At 42.0% G+C, this 15,632-nt stretch overlaps 1 protein-coding gene across 3 annotated transcripts in view; it reads left to right on the forward strand.

Moving 5' to 3' along the window:
• Positions 1-14,806, forward strand: part of Orct (Organic cation transporter) — a 32,009-nt gene extending 17,203 nt beyond the window's left edge. For 2 of the 3 annotated variants that reach the window (XM_069315805.1, XM_069315807.1), the window contains exons 5-13: positions 2,322-2,425; positions 5,569-5,723; positions 6,228-6,396; positions 7,442-7,538; positions 8,845-8,975; positions 10,170-10,384; positions 10,899-11,080; positions 13,230-13,366; positions 13,802-14,806. In XM_069315805.1, the coding sequence (XP_069171906.1) occupies positions 2,322-2,425; positions 5,569-5,723; positions 6,228-6,396; positions 7,442-7,538; positions 8,845-8,975; positions 10,170-10,384; positions 10,899-11,080; positions 13,230-13,366; positions 13,802-14,051 (1,440 nt within the window). In that variant the 3' untranslated portion in view covers positions 14,052-14,806. The remainder of the gene's footprint in view (positions 1-2,321; positions 2,426-5,568; positions 5,724-6,227; positions 6,397-7,441; positions 7,539-8,844; positions 8,976-10,169; positions 10,385-10,898; positions 11,081-13,229; positions 13,367-13,801) is intronic. The other variant, XM_069315808.1, reaches the window with a different exon arrangement.
• The last annotated feature ends 826 nt before the right edge of the window (positions 14,807-15,632 follow it).

Consider the following 15,632-nt stretch of genomic DNA (forward strand, 5'->3'; position numbering starts at 1 on the left):
AGTATGGTCACTAAGCCTCGGGTGTACATAAGTTACCTAATTTACCAAAGGGCTACCAAAACTAGTGGTCCCAATAAGGACAGGAAGCCGGCGACTTGTCAAAGGTTCCCCCATTTGTCCTGATAGTTTTTTCCACCAGGATTCTTTTCCACCAATTCTTTAGTGTTTTGGCATTACGGCTTCGGCGGGTAGGCGGTTCGATAGCTTTATGACTCTGTAGGTGAAAAAGTCCTATATGTTCTCAGTCCCACATTGTGGCTTGTTGAACCTGAAACCGTTGCTCGTTGTTTGTGATACATCTGATCTTTTGAAGTTGTCTGGATCAACGTCCTAATTGTTCAGTATTTTAAAAGTGTCACCGAGATCTGCCCTGTCATGCCTGGTTGGCAGTGTTGTTATCCCTGTGCCCCCCCCCCCAGCCGTTCCTGTTGTGGGAGTACACCATATACCTGATAGTTACTGGGAACAAGTAGAGGCAGGAGAAGCGTGGCGGGAATGAGATGCGAGGCTGTGCGCCCACAGGGCCTCCCGCCCTCCATAACAACACTGCCCTATAGTGTTTACACAAACTGGAATCATCAACCATTAAAACAAAGTATACAGAATCCACAGCCAAAAAAAAAGCAACAGCATCAAGGAGAATGAAGGGAAATTCAATATCACAAACCCAGTTACTTCATTGATACTATGAAAATATAATTTTGTGACGGACTAATCTCTTTTTTGGAAACGGTAACCAGTTATTCAGACAAAAGACTTCCAGTCGACGTAGTATACACGGTCTTCTCTAAAACTTTTGATAAGACTTGATTTTCGTGTAAACATCAGTGATATAGATGAGATTATTACTTGCCATTCTACCAAATTTGCAAATGACAAAAAGATCTATAGTACTTGGATGGGGTCTGAGAGTTCTACTCTGTGGTAGAAAATAATAATAATAATAAAAGTTCTTCTACTCGGCCCGAGACCAGGAACTAGGAAGTAATAAATTAGGAAGTGAAAATGATAGAGACTATGTAGAGATATCTACATAAACACCATAAATGGTCGGAACGCTAGTAACTGCTTTTTAATACTGAAAAATGCAAGAGCTTGCATGTGTGACAACAAATCACATCACAATTCTCATATCAGCAATACTACCATGCATGCAGCAGATGGATGAAGAAAAGGACCTGTTAGGATCCACCAGTCATTGAAAATTGTACAACAAATACGAGCTGTAGTTAAAAAATAAAGTAAACCAAACCTTAGGAATAATTAACTGAGTCTTTCACTTCAAGGAAAAGAAAGTAGTTATTCAACTAGTTCAAGTTGGGGGGGGGGCAACTCTGTCCCCCCCCAACCTGAACTACTGTATCCAAGCATAGAGACCTCACCCTCAAAAGGACATATATATATCTCTCGTGTGGAGAATGTTCAACAAAGCTACAAAAATCATGCCAGACGGCAGTCAATTCGCCTACACCAGGAAGAGTTGAGGTCCCAGGACTAACATTAATGCACAACAAACACACACACCCTGGCTGATCTCAACCAGACCTTAGAGATACTGAACAAGTTACAGGACATTAAACCACACTACTTCTTTGAAATGTCAAATGTAACGCATACACGGGGAACACCTTCCTGCTCAACAAGACAACGTAGGACGGAAACAGGATATTATTAGAAAGAAGAAACAGGAGAAACAAACATTACTGCAGTTCAACAACCCATTGGGGAAGATTCTCAGGAACTACAGGACTTGGCAAGCCGTTGACTTCCTGTCCTCGTCAAGCCCACTAGAATATATGCTAGCCCTCAGGTAAATCCGGGTAAAATCTTTGTTTACACATCTCCTCACGATATTTCCCCTCAATAAGCATCTGGGTGTGTGTCCACACACTCTGAGCGTGCTGTTTCTCCGCTACATCTTAAGTGTATTGTCTTGGTCCAAACATCCTAATGTGATCCAGGATGTTTGGACGTCCCACACACACTTTAATTCAAAATCGGACTCCCATAGCAAGTATACTGTTATCTTGGACTATACTTGCTCTCCATTCTTCTTCCATGTTTACATCCTCGTGTTCCATCTCTCATTCTTACCCATCGTCCCCACCCCTCTTGTTCCTATCCTCTCATTCTTACTCTTTTGTTCTTATCCTCTCATTCTTACCTTCTCGAACTTACCCTCAAGATCCACGAACACAGCCGCCTTGATACTCATTATAAATAATGTGCTCTTGGTATGATATAAAAACTATAAAGTTGTGAGGAAAATGAGAGAGGAGAGTGAGGGCCGTGAGTGAAGACTGTTGTTGCTGTTGTTGCAGTACGAGCTGGTGTGCGAGCGGGCCTGGCTGAGGGCCACCGTGCAGAGTGTCTACATGATGGGCATGCTGGTGGGCTCCTACCTCTTTGGTGACCTCTCAGACAGGTGGGTCAAGGGTCACGCTTCTCTGGAGACCTTTTAGACAGGTGGGTCAAGGGTCACGCTTCTCTGGGGGCCTTTTAGACAGGTGGGTCTGGGATCAGGCTTCTTTGGGGACCTTTTAGACAGGTGGGTCAGGGGTCAAGAGCAAATCACTAGTCACTCACTTTATTAAACATTCCACATGATGTTCAAGATATAATATGCTCGTGATATAGAGACTTATGCCTTGAGCATGAAGTACGGGGTTTTAAACTGTAGACCTGTAAATGTTGCTTATGTACAAAGGGAGGAGAATAGGTGCGATAATTGGCCCCTGAGGTACACCAGTGTAACACGTTTGTGAGCAGTGGTGCACGATCTAGTGTCCTCCATCATTTAAAAAGCTTTTCTTAAATGCTTTTTAATGAAAAGGGCTCAAAACACGGGTAATTTTAATTCCAAAAATAACCTCATTGTAGTAAAGCCATTTCCTGTTGTAAGCACGATCTAATGTATGATACAATATGGTAAATATACTGTATGGGTATTTATAGTATTTATATTACTTATTATGAGGAATTGGTGTTAAACAATAAATTGTGGTTTTTAATTACAGAGTATTCAATATTTTTTTTTACAAATGATTGAAATTTACTGCTTTTTTACCTATTGTCATCAATGAGAATTTTCAAAAGCTCATTGTGTGTCTGAAAGAAATTATTTTGATATTTTTCAAATTTCACAGGTTGTACAACATAGAGTGCACAGGTTGGTGGTGGTGAGAGGTGAGGCAGCATGAGGTGCACATCACCGCTCCACTGTCTGCCTCAGATGGAGGCAGACAGTGGAGGGGTGGTGTGGTGACGTCATGCTCGTTTGCTCGTTTTTCATTTGGGGAGTTCTGTCCACCAGTTCGGCTTTCAGTAGCAATATTTTAACCAGAATAGTGGTTTGTTTTGGGGCGCTTACCTTTATGGGTGCCTGACCCAGTCAATGGCAGACATAGAATGCTTCCAACCACAGGGGGGGGGGGGGTTTCTATAGGCCATTGCTCCTCGTGCCTCTCTGAGGGGGGGGGGGGCAGGTTCTGGCTCGTGGTCCCCGGTAGGCCTAGAACTCCATGTGCATTGACTGATGCCAGTCTAATATACCCATATCAGCCCAGTTAGCTCCGGGGAGCTGAAGTGGCTCCCCCAAGAAAAGTGGAACATTTAGGGGAGATAAATGGAGCATACAGTGAACAATTTATTCAAAAAGATACGGAAAGCAGAGGAATGGATGCATGAACTTTCTCAGTTGCGGAGCTGAGAAAGTGGAATGCAACACATGAGCATAAGACATGCTGGAGAAAGAAGGAAGATGGTGAGCCTGGCCTCAGAGATAGATAAACGATCGCTATGTTTTAGATGGAGGATGGCTTCTGCAAATTTATGGTGCACACATGAGCGTGAGAGGGCAGGTCGTGCATCACCTCAATTGATGCAGTGAGCGTGAGAAGAAGAGCACTCTGTCTTAGAATGACCCAGTACACCACACAAGGGGCACAGACACACCTCACCTGTGCACTTCAATTGACCATGTCTTATTTACAGCACCTATTGCAGAGGTGAGGCGAGGGGATGTACTCCTGAACAGACCATCTAGCACCTGCAAGTATTATGGAAAATGGGAAGGGAAATATCAAAAGTGATTTTTACTATGCAAAGAGGCTGATGATGACGACCACGAGGGGGTTGAGTGTATTTATTAATCTGGAGAGGAGAGACTGGCCTTGGGCCTCGAGGATATATTTAATATCCTCATGGCAGTCTTTGAGGTCCCTATCACTAGTCGCAACATGGTGCGGAAAAATAATTGTGCCAATGCTGGCATTTAACTGGACATTTTTAGAGATCTGAACTGGGGGTTTTCATCAATGCAGGACAACACAGCCAGGCAGTTGGCTGCCTCTTGAGAAGAGGTTGTAACTACACGTGTTCCAGTCAGAGTGGGCTTAACAGTGACAGGTATCCACTCAATCAACCAAGTGTTTATGGATGTATAAATCATCAGGACTATATGATCAACATGATAAAGACCAAAATACATAGTCCATTTAATAGGACCAAACAAATCCTGGAACATAGTAAACTGAGAAGAAGTCATGCATGTGCGGGGGAGATGGCACCGAGCACCCCCAGTAAGGAAGGTGAAAAAATACAATTGTCACAACAAGTGATTAAACCACACCACGTTACAAGATGGTCATCATTGAGGGAGGGCTTGGGGTTCAAGCCTGCCACAGAGGTGGGAGGGGAACATAGAGTGTCAGTCAGTTGAATCAAAGCAGCAGCTTGGTCTGGACCCAATGTACCCGGGGCCACGGAGCCCATCCTTCTATCACAGTCCGACTCTGGGGTCTGGTCGTCTACTTCACAACTTTTGAGAAGTTGAAAGAGTGCCAGAAGTTGGCATAGTATGAACAAGAATATAATTTCATCTATGATTAAGCCCCCAAACCCATCATGGACCACAATTAGGGGGGACAGAGAACCCAACAAAACAAGGCTTTACCAGAAGTGCATCGTGGATATAAACCCCACAATCGTTACCTTAAGACCTGTCAGTCCATTGAGATTGGGTTCAGTAATGAAGGCCGAGTTTGATATGAAAGCTTACCCTCGCTTGAACACATCTGGTACTCCAGTTCTACAGGTGGAAGTGTGCCGTCTCAACTCACCCTCCATCAGAACAGAAGTAGTCAAACAAAAGATAATTCAAAATTGAAACCAAGTCGTCAGGAAGTTTCATCCAGAAAGTACAAGTGGAGAGGGAAGATAGAAACATGAGGGAGAGAGAAAGGTGTCTAGCAAAATTAGTAAAGAAGGCTGTAGGAGCACAAGGCTCTAAGAGGACAGATGAAATGTCATCATATTGAGCATCACACTCCAGCAGACACCGACCAAGCCCCCTAACGTCAACAACAGGCTAGACAGTGAAGGGGGTTGGTGGTTAAGGCGGGCATCTTGGACTCGTTAGAACAAATGATTTTCTCATTATTATATCATGCCATTGTAATTTCTTTGTACAGTATTATTATTCTTGTATTATTATTATTATTATTAAGTAATCATTATTACTATTCTCATGATTATTCTGATGGTGACAATGATGTGTGTGTGTGCTAGGTTGGGTCGGAAGCCAGTGTTCCTGAGTGCCCTGGTGCTGATGGTGGTCGTGGGTGTCGGCCAGGCTATCATACCGGACTACTTCGCCTTCACCACCCTCAGATTCATTCTCGGTGCCTCGCTCCAGGGAGTCTTCCTCGTCGCTTATGTCATGGGTGAGGCATGAGGGGAGTGGTAGGGGGGGTGAGGCATGAGGGGAGTCTTAGGGGGGTGAGGCATGAGGGGAGTCTTAGGGGGGTGAGGCATGAGGGGAGTCTTAGGGGGGTGAAGCATGAGGGGAAGTGGTAGGGGATGAGGCATGAGGAGAGGTCATTGGTGAGTGGGAGGTGAGGTATGAGGAGGTGGTCATGAGTGGTTATGTATGTGGGGGATATCATGGATGCCCAATAAGATGATGGAAATGTTTGTACTTGTATAACAGGACAAGTTAGTGATAATCACAACACTACCCAACATTTACAAACATGGAGGTGGCTATCACTCTACAGTACTACCTTTGGTGAAATTCTAGACTAAGTTCCCCATTTCTGCTTTGTTCAAAATGTAACCCTATTTCTACCACCAGTGTTGACACGAAGGTAACAACATTGCTGTTACCACTTAGGAGTGCTAGCACAATTGGTGGTTCAGTGTGGGTATACAGGTTTCTGCTCCCTCAGGCATGGAACTAGTGGGTAAGCGGAGGCGAGTGCTAGTGGGAGTCCTCGCTCAAGCCTTCTACACCATTGGGTTTTTCACAGCAGCAGCCCTGGCCTACATGATCTCCTCCTGGCGCTGGCTTCAGGTCGCCATGACACTACCTGCCTTGCTTTTCATCCCATACTACTGGTATGTCACCCTTATGTTGCTGCATCACCCTATGTACCATCACTCTTACACTGGTATCACCCTGTGTATATGGTCACTCTTGTATCACATTAGCCAGCATCATGTGGTCAGGACTATCAGAAAATGCCAGCAAAACATTCACTTCATAAGACCAGGTGTAAAGTGCTTTCTGCGAGTTGTTATATAGTTTTGTTTTAGCCATCACTGTTATGTGATTCCACTCTACTTACTTATCTTCACTGCTCAAGCATCATCACACGCACCCAGCTTCTTACAAATTCAGTTACCACACCTGTCCATCCTCTCCAGGCCTTCCTACTTTCAAATTCCCATGAATGTACTCTTGAGCAGTCATCAGTCTTTCTTTCAGTATAACTAAACCATCTTTCCACTCATCTCTCAGTCTTATGAGATGATTTACACCAGTTAAATCTGTGTGGTCTTAGTTATACAGTTTATCATCTTCAAACATTCCACAAATTGTTACATGATTATTTTATCCAGTACTTGTCAGGGAATGAATGAATGAATGTATATCAGGACCTCCTGACTGTTCCTTATCCTGTATATCAGTACAACAGTCACCATTTCCAACATAACCATGCACTTCCTTTTCAGTAATATGGCATTGTTAAATATAGCTAGTGGCTGTAAATTACAGTATGTACTGTAATTTACTCAGAAGCTTTCCTTATAATCCATGGTGATACACTGTATCTGATCAGATACCATTGCTTTTGCTCCTGTTAGTTATTTAAGGTGATTCTTGACTTCCTTTGAGTAATGATCCACCAGTCAATGAAAGCTACTCGACAAGTGCATGTTGAATTTTAAACTGGAGTGCTTCTTACAGTTTTGGTGAGAAGGCAATTTCATGGACTTATTACCCTATTCTCATTTTTTAACTTGATTAATTGAACTCTACAATTTTCCTCTTTATGTGACTGTGTGTACCTAGGTGTACATCTATGTGTACCTGGTTATACTCCTGTGTAGGTAAGTGAGCAAGAGGACGAAGGTGTAGTAAAATGGGCCTCTCCCTCAGGATTATCCCAGAGTCAACTCGCTGGCTCATCACCAAGGGCAGGACAGCTGAGGCAAGGAACATCCTGGAAAACGCTGCCAAAGTCAACAAAAAGACGGTTTGTCATACTCTTCCAGTATCTATCTCCTCTTCTTTAGCCAGAAGAGAAACTTCACAAGCCATGTTCAACAGTCCTCTGGGCTGTTGGAGTATGCAGTCCTCCTCTTCAATCTGTCTACCCACCATGAATATTGCGACAACACTGACCATTTTCCAGCTGATCATAACTTCCCTTTCTCTAATGCAGCATTGTAAATGCTAGTTAGTGATCCCTAAGTATATCTGCAGCTTTCTTTAAAAGCCCTATACTGATAATATTGTCCTGTTCATATGTGCCTCTGGTTTTAGTGCTGGAATTATATTAACAGTACTATCAAGTTTTTTGTTTTTTCGATTCCTGTGTTGCTTTCCCATTTTATTTTTCTATTGTTGGAGACAGGAAGCTTGTTATGCTCATTCATGTTCCCTTAGGAGAATGCCTGATCTTTCTCAGGATGCAATCCATAATTAACAATTGCCTAACCCACTTGTTACAATTGGAAGCCTGTTAGGATTTAAACAAGGTATAGGAGTACCATCCAATGGGGGGTTAGGATGGGCCCGGCTCCCAGGGAAGCAGTTCACAAAAATATAGATAAATATGGTCTGCAGTCTAAAGCAGATCATCTAACCCTATGCAAGAGGGGAAGGGTGGGGGGGAGGGCTGGAATGGAAACTCCAGGTAGGTATCTACTTTATTATAACCCTAAAACTCCCAAGCATAACAGAATACTTTACCCCTCTGACTCCACATAGGCAGATGAGATTCACATACAGCAAACTAGTGGTAAAGTCTACAATTCCTTGAGGGACAATTTAACTTAACCTAGATAAGTATAATTATATCAGACACGTGTTCACTGGTCTGTACCTGGATCTAGTTACATACCTGTTTGATGGGGTTCTGGAACTCCAGAACATCCTCAAACATCCATAACTCTGGATGGAACTCCAGGTTATGACCAGGGTACACAGACAAGGTTATGACCAGGGTACACAGACAAGGTTATGACCAGGGTACACAGACAAGGTTATGACCAGGGTACACAGACAAGGTTATGACCAGGGTACACAGACAAGGTTATGACCAGGGTACACAGACAAGATTACATTTAGAACAGAAGGATGGCTCGAGGAAGTTGTACTTAATAGAGGCATTAGGTGTAAGCTACAGATACGGTATAGATATAATAGCAGAGCTAAGACCATTCATATCTTATGATCATTATAATTTAGTTATCCTGATTTAAAATTAATATTTAATGGGCAATATGCACTAAAGATTTGTGGTGAGAAGGCATAAATAGGGCATGTCGTGTCAACAGGTGACAGAGGACATGATGCTACAGGCACTAGAGATGTCAAGCGGAGATAAGGATGCTGCCAAAGGAAACTTTTTGGACCTCTTTCGCTACCCAAACTTACGCAAGAAAACCTGCAATGTCTTCTTTAACTGGTATGGTGTAGATTGGAATGAAAAACTGTGTACAGTATATAGCTAAATAATGTGACAAAAATTTGTCTCCTTACTCATTATCCAATTATCAAATACGGTTTCCCTTCTTTGTTGATCTTATCTATGGCTATTTTGGTATAAAAATACATATTCCTATTTTGTACATGACTTTTCTGTAGTGAATACTTTTAGTGAATGGCAAGTGCATTTCTTTGGTGAGCACCTATGATGAGTTCTCTTCTAGGGCGAGCACCTTACTATAGTGAGTACTTTCCTATGGTGAGTACTTTCCTGTGGTGAGTACTTTCCTATGGTGAGCACTTTCCTATGGTGAGCAATTTCCTATGGTGAGTACTTTACTATTGTGAGTACTTTCCTATGGTGAGCACTTTCCTATAGTGAATACATTCCTTTTGTCTTTTTTGGCTCAGGCCAGCCTCAGTCTTTTCACACATTCTTTTAATTAACTCAAACAAATGGTAACAGCTTCACTTATCTGGCAGCCACACCCACATACAAGATATTTTATGATGTGTGTTATCTATTATATTAACATTTAAGGGCACTGGAATTGCCCAGAGAAGATTCTGTACTTTGGCCACCTGCCCTCTAGAGAAAGTGGAGATCCAGGAGCAACTTAGGCAACAGAAACTAATGTAACACAACATTATGCTTTCTCCATAAGAAATATGTCAGTGTGTGGTTGAATGTTTATTCAACCACACACTGGTGTGTGGTTGAATAAATGATTCAATTGAATCACAGACAACATCCAATGATACTTTTCACCAATCAAATATGCCATCACCACCACACTACCTAAATTTTTCACTGCTACTCTCAAATGTATGAAGCTCAATTGGCTATATGATTAGATAAAGTATGAATGATTCTAATTTCAGAATACCTTCAGTAATTCATCATCATGTTGTTAGATATCATACTGTATACTTAAACTTTCTTGTTAATGGTAATTCCAAATAAATATAATATGATTAAACCTAGTGTGGCAGACATTGATGTGATTCTTGTAATAATGAGCAGTATTCCTGGTTGTTGGTACTATTCTACCGTAATGTTCCAATACTTTTATAAAGAACAACCTCACTGTTTCACAATTTTTTAAGAATGATTGTGTAATGGTGTAGCAAGCCAGTTGTGGCATAATGACCATCTATGAGAATGGTGTTACAGGTTCGTCAACAGTGGCGTATACTATGGGCTATCCCTCAACACGGGTAACCTTGGAGGTAATGCCTACCTCAATTTTGTGATCAGTGGGATGGTGGAACTGCCTGCCCACGTCATCACCATTCTCCTCCTGGACCGCGTGGGCCGCCGCATCCCACTCTGTACTTTCCTTGTCCTTGGTGGCTTGGCGCTCGTCTCCACCATGTTCGTCCCCAAAGGTAAAGAGCTTCTTCTTTTTGTGTCAGACTGCACTGCATGATCCAGATGTATCTTTGTCTTCAATCAGAATAGCTTATTGATCTTATCATATGAGACAAATTCAGCAACAAATGTAGACAACATTAAACATGTTTGCAGTTGCCTTAATTTATCCAGCAGGAAGTAATCTATACTGTTCTAAAGGCATAGGAGTAAAACAAGAGACTTTTAACTAAGCACTCTGCAGGGAGGTGTTGCCAGCCTTCTGTTTTATGTATTAATTAGTGCACTACTAAACTCTGTACCTTAAAAAACCCAGTGAACATATCATTAGATATGCCGATATAATGATCAGTACCGCCAGGTATAGTAACACCCAAAATATTCTTAGGTTTTGCATTACAATTCAATTTAAATCTTTGTTCATGTCTTACTTTCAGTAAAACAATTTATTTACGAAGCTGTCATAATAAAGTTGTCATACAGTGTGCAGTAATTTCTATCCTGCAGTACTTTGTGGTTTTACTTTACCAGATTTGTCATGGCTGTTGATCACATTGGCTATGGCAGGCAAGTTGTGCATCACAGCCTCCTACGCTATCATCTACGTGGTCACAGCCGAGATCTTCCCAACGGTAGTGAGGAATGTGGGAGTAGGCTCCTCTTCCATGGTGGCTCGTGTAGGCGGTGCCCTTGCTCCATACATCAATCTTTTGGTCAGAATCTCACTAACATTTACTATGCTTTAAGAATCTCTTCATGTTTGTATAGTAAGCTAATCATACAACCATCTGGTAGATTTGATGTAATGCAAGATACTATTTCAAAACCTGTTTTATTTATATTTATATACCAACAGATCTACTGTATATGCTTTATAATTTTAAGTAAAAAAACAGCATTGAATGTAATGAAATGCCATTTTCTGGATGAACCCCGGAGGCTCACGGACACCCCTCACTCCCTCCGGTTGGCAGTTTTCATCATTCTATGAACTGGTGGGGTGAGCTGGTGGATCACCTGAGTGGGCGTGCTAGTTGGATGATGATTTGTTCATTTGTTTTCTTTTTTGGAGTTCTTTGGCTCTGTTCGGACATAGGTTGCAATTTTCACCAGTAGAGGGCTTGTATTGTTTTGCCTACCTTTCTGGGTGCTCTGCCTGGTCGATGACAGACATGACAAACTCTAAATGTAAAGTGCTCATATGACAATTGCTCCCTGCACCTCTCTGAGGGGACCAGATTCTGGCTCGTGGCCTCCGGTAGGAACTAGACCTCACGGGACTGATGACTCCAAACTAATATGGCACATGTCAGTTTGATAGCTTCAGGGAGCCGACTGGCCTCCCCACAGAAAACCAGCATTGAATGTAATACAACGCCATTTTCTGGGTGAGCCCCTGGAGGCTCTCTGAAATTATCTGAACTGATATGTGCTATATGTATTAGTTTGAGGTCATCAGTCACAGGAGTCCTTATGCCAACCAGGAACCACGAGCCAAAACCTGGCTCCCTCAGAGAGGTGCAGGGAGCAATGGCCTACGAGCACGTTACATTTAAAGTATATCGTAACTACCGTTGACTAGGAAAGCACCCAGAAAGATAGGCAAAACAAAATGGACTACAAGCTAATGAAAATTGCGACCAACTTCTGAAAAGAGCAAAAAGTACTCCTCCAGGAAGAAAACCAACAAGCAACTCTTCATCGAACTAGGACTTCTACTCGTTAGTTCCTCCCCCCCCCCCTCCAGAAAGGGGAAGGGGGAGCCAGCAGCCCACCACCTCAGTTCTTGAATGATGGAAACCATCAACCGGAAGAAGGGAGGGTGTCAGGGAGCCTCTGGGGCACACCCGGAAAATGGCGTTTCATTACATTCAATGATGGTTTTCTGTGGGGAGCCCTGTTGGCTTCCTGAAGCTAACTACCCACAGATAAGTAAGAAACACAGGAGGCAGCAGCACCGCAGGTCTCACGGCTAAGTAGAAACTGATGGCCACGACAGGCTCCCCAATACAACACGACATAGAGGGCCTACTTTACCTTGTGGCCAAGTTGTGATGGTTTCGGGGCTTAATGTTCCCATAGCCTGGTCATCGCCCAGGCCTCCTGGTTGCTGAGCTGGTCAGCCAGGCTGTTAAATGCAGCTGCTCACAGCTTGATGTATGAGTCACAGCCTGGTTAATCAGGTATATCCTGAGGCCCTGGGACATTCATGAGATATCTGGTGGCCAGGACCCTGTTCGAGCTCCAAAACCCCAGTGTTCGAATGTCGACCCTAGACATATTACCAAAAACAGATGCAAGAGCAGCAAACTTCCGCACTTCATGAACACGCGGGGAGACCACAGGCTGGCTAGACCATTATTACACCGCGGACAACCTGAGACACGCGAGCCCTGGAACAGGGAACCAGGGAAACCGGATCCACCCAGAGCGCGCCCACCGTCACTGAACCAGTGGCCCCTAGGTAGGGACATAAAGCCGCCACTGGACACAGCACATGATGCACCTCCAGCTGAACAACCAAATCTCCACCACCAATGGACCCATCTGGAGGCTGGCCGTCACATTCTTTGCCAGAAAAGAGGGAGAAGGATGCAAACGAACAGAACCCCAGAACGCAGCAGAAGAGCTACCCGAAGCTACCTGACAAACACGGAACGAACCTTTTGCTATAAAAATCTGTAAAATTTGCTTATGAAAAAATTAAATAAAATTCTGCATATACTTGTACAAATTACCACTACCTGCATTATACAGTTGAAAAAATCAATACCATTACAGTGTTTCCCAAAATACTAATTCCAATATTTTTCCAAAAAATACTGATTGTTTTATATTTTGCAATATGACATAATGTTTTAGGGAGACCAATGGCAGCCTCTTCCTTTACTGATATTTGGATCGCTGGCCTGCACTGCAGGGCTGTTAGCCCTGCTGCTTCCAGAGACACTAGGCCGCCACCTCCCAGAGACCATCCAAGATGGAGAAAACTTTAGCAGGTGGGTCTGTCTTCATGCAGTAGCTTAGCAGGGAGGAGTGAGGGAGAAGCAAGTGTGAAGATGTGATCAGAGAGAAGTCAAAGTGTCAGTAGGGAAAAGTGAAAGCATTAAGGGGTATCAGCAAACTAATAATGGTCATATTTTATTACTCTAGTAGCAGGCCCACATAAACTAAGCCTACCAATATTGTCGAACCCTCTCATAAGGTATTCCAATTCATTCAGTTATAAACTTTGCCAAATCCATGAATACCATATATAATTTCACTCCCTTTCTAAAAACTGTATTTATTTTCTAGCATCCATGCTTATTAACATGCACAATTTTGCCTTAAAAAAAAAAGAGCTAAGCAATGTACATTGCTGCATATGCTTTTACTTAAATAAATCTATTCTTAATTCTCTCTATACAGTACTTTCAATGTTTCATATCCAGCAGAAAGTGGAAGGATAGTAAGGAATCTAAAGCAAAACCAGAAGCAGAACAGCTCCAGTCATTGAAAGAAAATGTACAGGGGCTTTCCCCACAGGCTGAGGAAAGGAGAGAAAAAAAGGATGAGGAGCAGCTACAGGCCCTCACAGAGCCTCAACACCAACTCTTTCCACAGCAGAATGCACCACCAACACACACTCAAATTAAAAATGAATATGATCAAACTTTAAAAATGTCAGATGCAACTATTTAGTCATTTAAATATTATAAAAAATGTGACAGTGTCAGACCACGGAGGAAAATTGAAACAGGAATTTCCTTAAGTACTTTCGTATATTAACACATCTTCAGAAGGAGTGACTCCTTCTGAAGATGTGTTAATATACGAAAGTACTTAAGGAAATTCCTGTTTCAATTTTCCTCCGTGGTCTGACACTGTCACATTTTTAATCACGTCTTTATTTTCATGATATACACACATTATAAAAAATGTTTTTGTTTTAATAAATAAAAGATCAAAACACACTATCTTCAGCAGAATTCTGCTGGATATAAATGCCCCTCTGCCTTTTAAAATTACCTAATTTTCAATTAAATTTTGTTGATTTTGTATTTAAATGAAGTTTGCCATCAATTAGGAACACTTGATCTAGGTGCCTTCACAATTTATAATAGGAGGTTTACTCACTCTCCCTAATTGTGCTTGTAAGGGTTGAATATGAGCGCTTTGGTCATGCCACTCAACCTTCAGTCAACGGGTGTACAGGTTACACAACATTTTGGGCTCCAGCATGTATCTGCAGCTGTGCTTAGTCTACCTACACAACTTCACTCATATTTCATTCTAGTTGTTAATTATTCTGACAGCTGGGGTGTGTTTAGGCTAGGGCACTTGCCCTCGGCTTGTGAGCATACTTGCACAAAATATAGACAAACATTTGTAAAAATCCACATTGGCTTCATGTACGTGTGGTTGTTATTAATATTTTAATAAAGAAATTATAAGTACAGTATATTAAGTTAACCCCCCTCCTGCTGTGGTTTGATCCACATACTAAAAAACTTGAAGTCACAAATAAAAAAAATATTTACCATCAATATCATCAAAACACCATTAAACAGCCAGACCTGTGTTGAACACCAGATACCAAAGGTGAGTACATGCATGCCATGAATACAGATCTTGAAATATGTCAGGGGTTAACCAGTGGTGTTATATTTTCCTATAATACTGTATGTACATATAATGCCCCCATTTACTAGCTAGTATTATAAAATTTGAAAACTAGTGTTATATGTAATACAGCATTTCCTTTAGGGAAGATGTGGTTCAGAAACTCAAGATCAAGTGAGCTGAACCTTACTCCAGCTAAATATGTTTACATGTGTACTTGCATAGAAAAACTATAATTATTCAAAGGCATTAAATGTATCAATATAACACTGTTACAGAATATTCAAAAGTTCCTAAGTATTATTCCATCTGGATTAGAATTTGTGTATATATGGAAATTGTCTCCACTTATCACATTGCATTCAACTCATCCACTACCTGAAAAAATATCTAATTGTGCATCTCATGCTCATTAGTGAATGATAAAGCCTCCAGTTCCCATCTTATATTCCCTGATCCCAGACCCAACTAGTCAGTCAGTCTCTCTTTGATTCATCTGCCTCCTTCTTCGCAATATGTGCAGTTTGCATGAAGGTATGAGTCATCTCTTCTCCAGACCCTTTTATAGTTAGTTATCATGACCCCAAACCCTCTTACATTCGTCTGTCCATCTACCTTGGTCAGTTCAAAACATGCAAAGCACTTATATTTAGCCATTAT

This window comes from Procambarus clarkii, chromosome 82 (assembly GCF_040958095.1).
Source record: "Procambarus clarkii isolate CNS0578487 chromosome 82, FALCON_Pclarkii_2.0, whole genome shotgun sequence".
Classification (NCBI taxonomy): domain Eukaryota; kingdom Metazoa; phylum Arthropoda; class Malacostraca; order Decapoda; family Cambaridae; genus Procambarus; species Procambarus clarkii.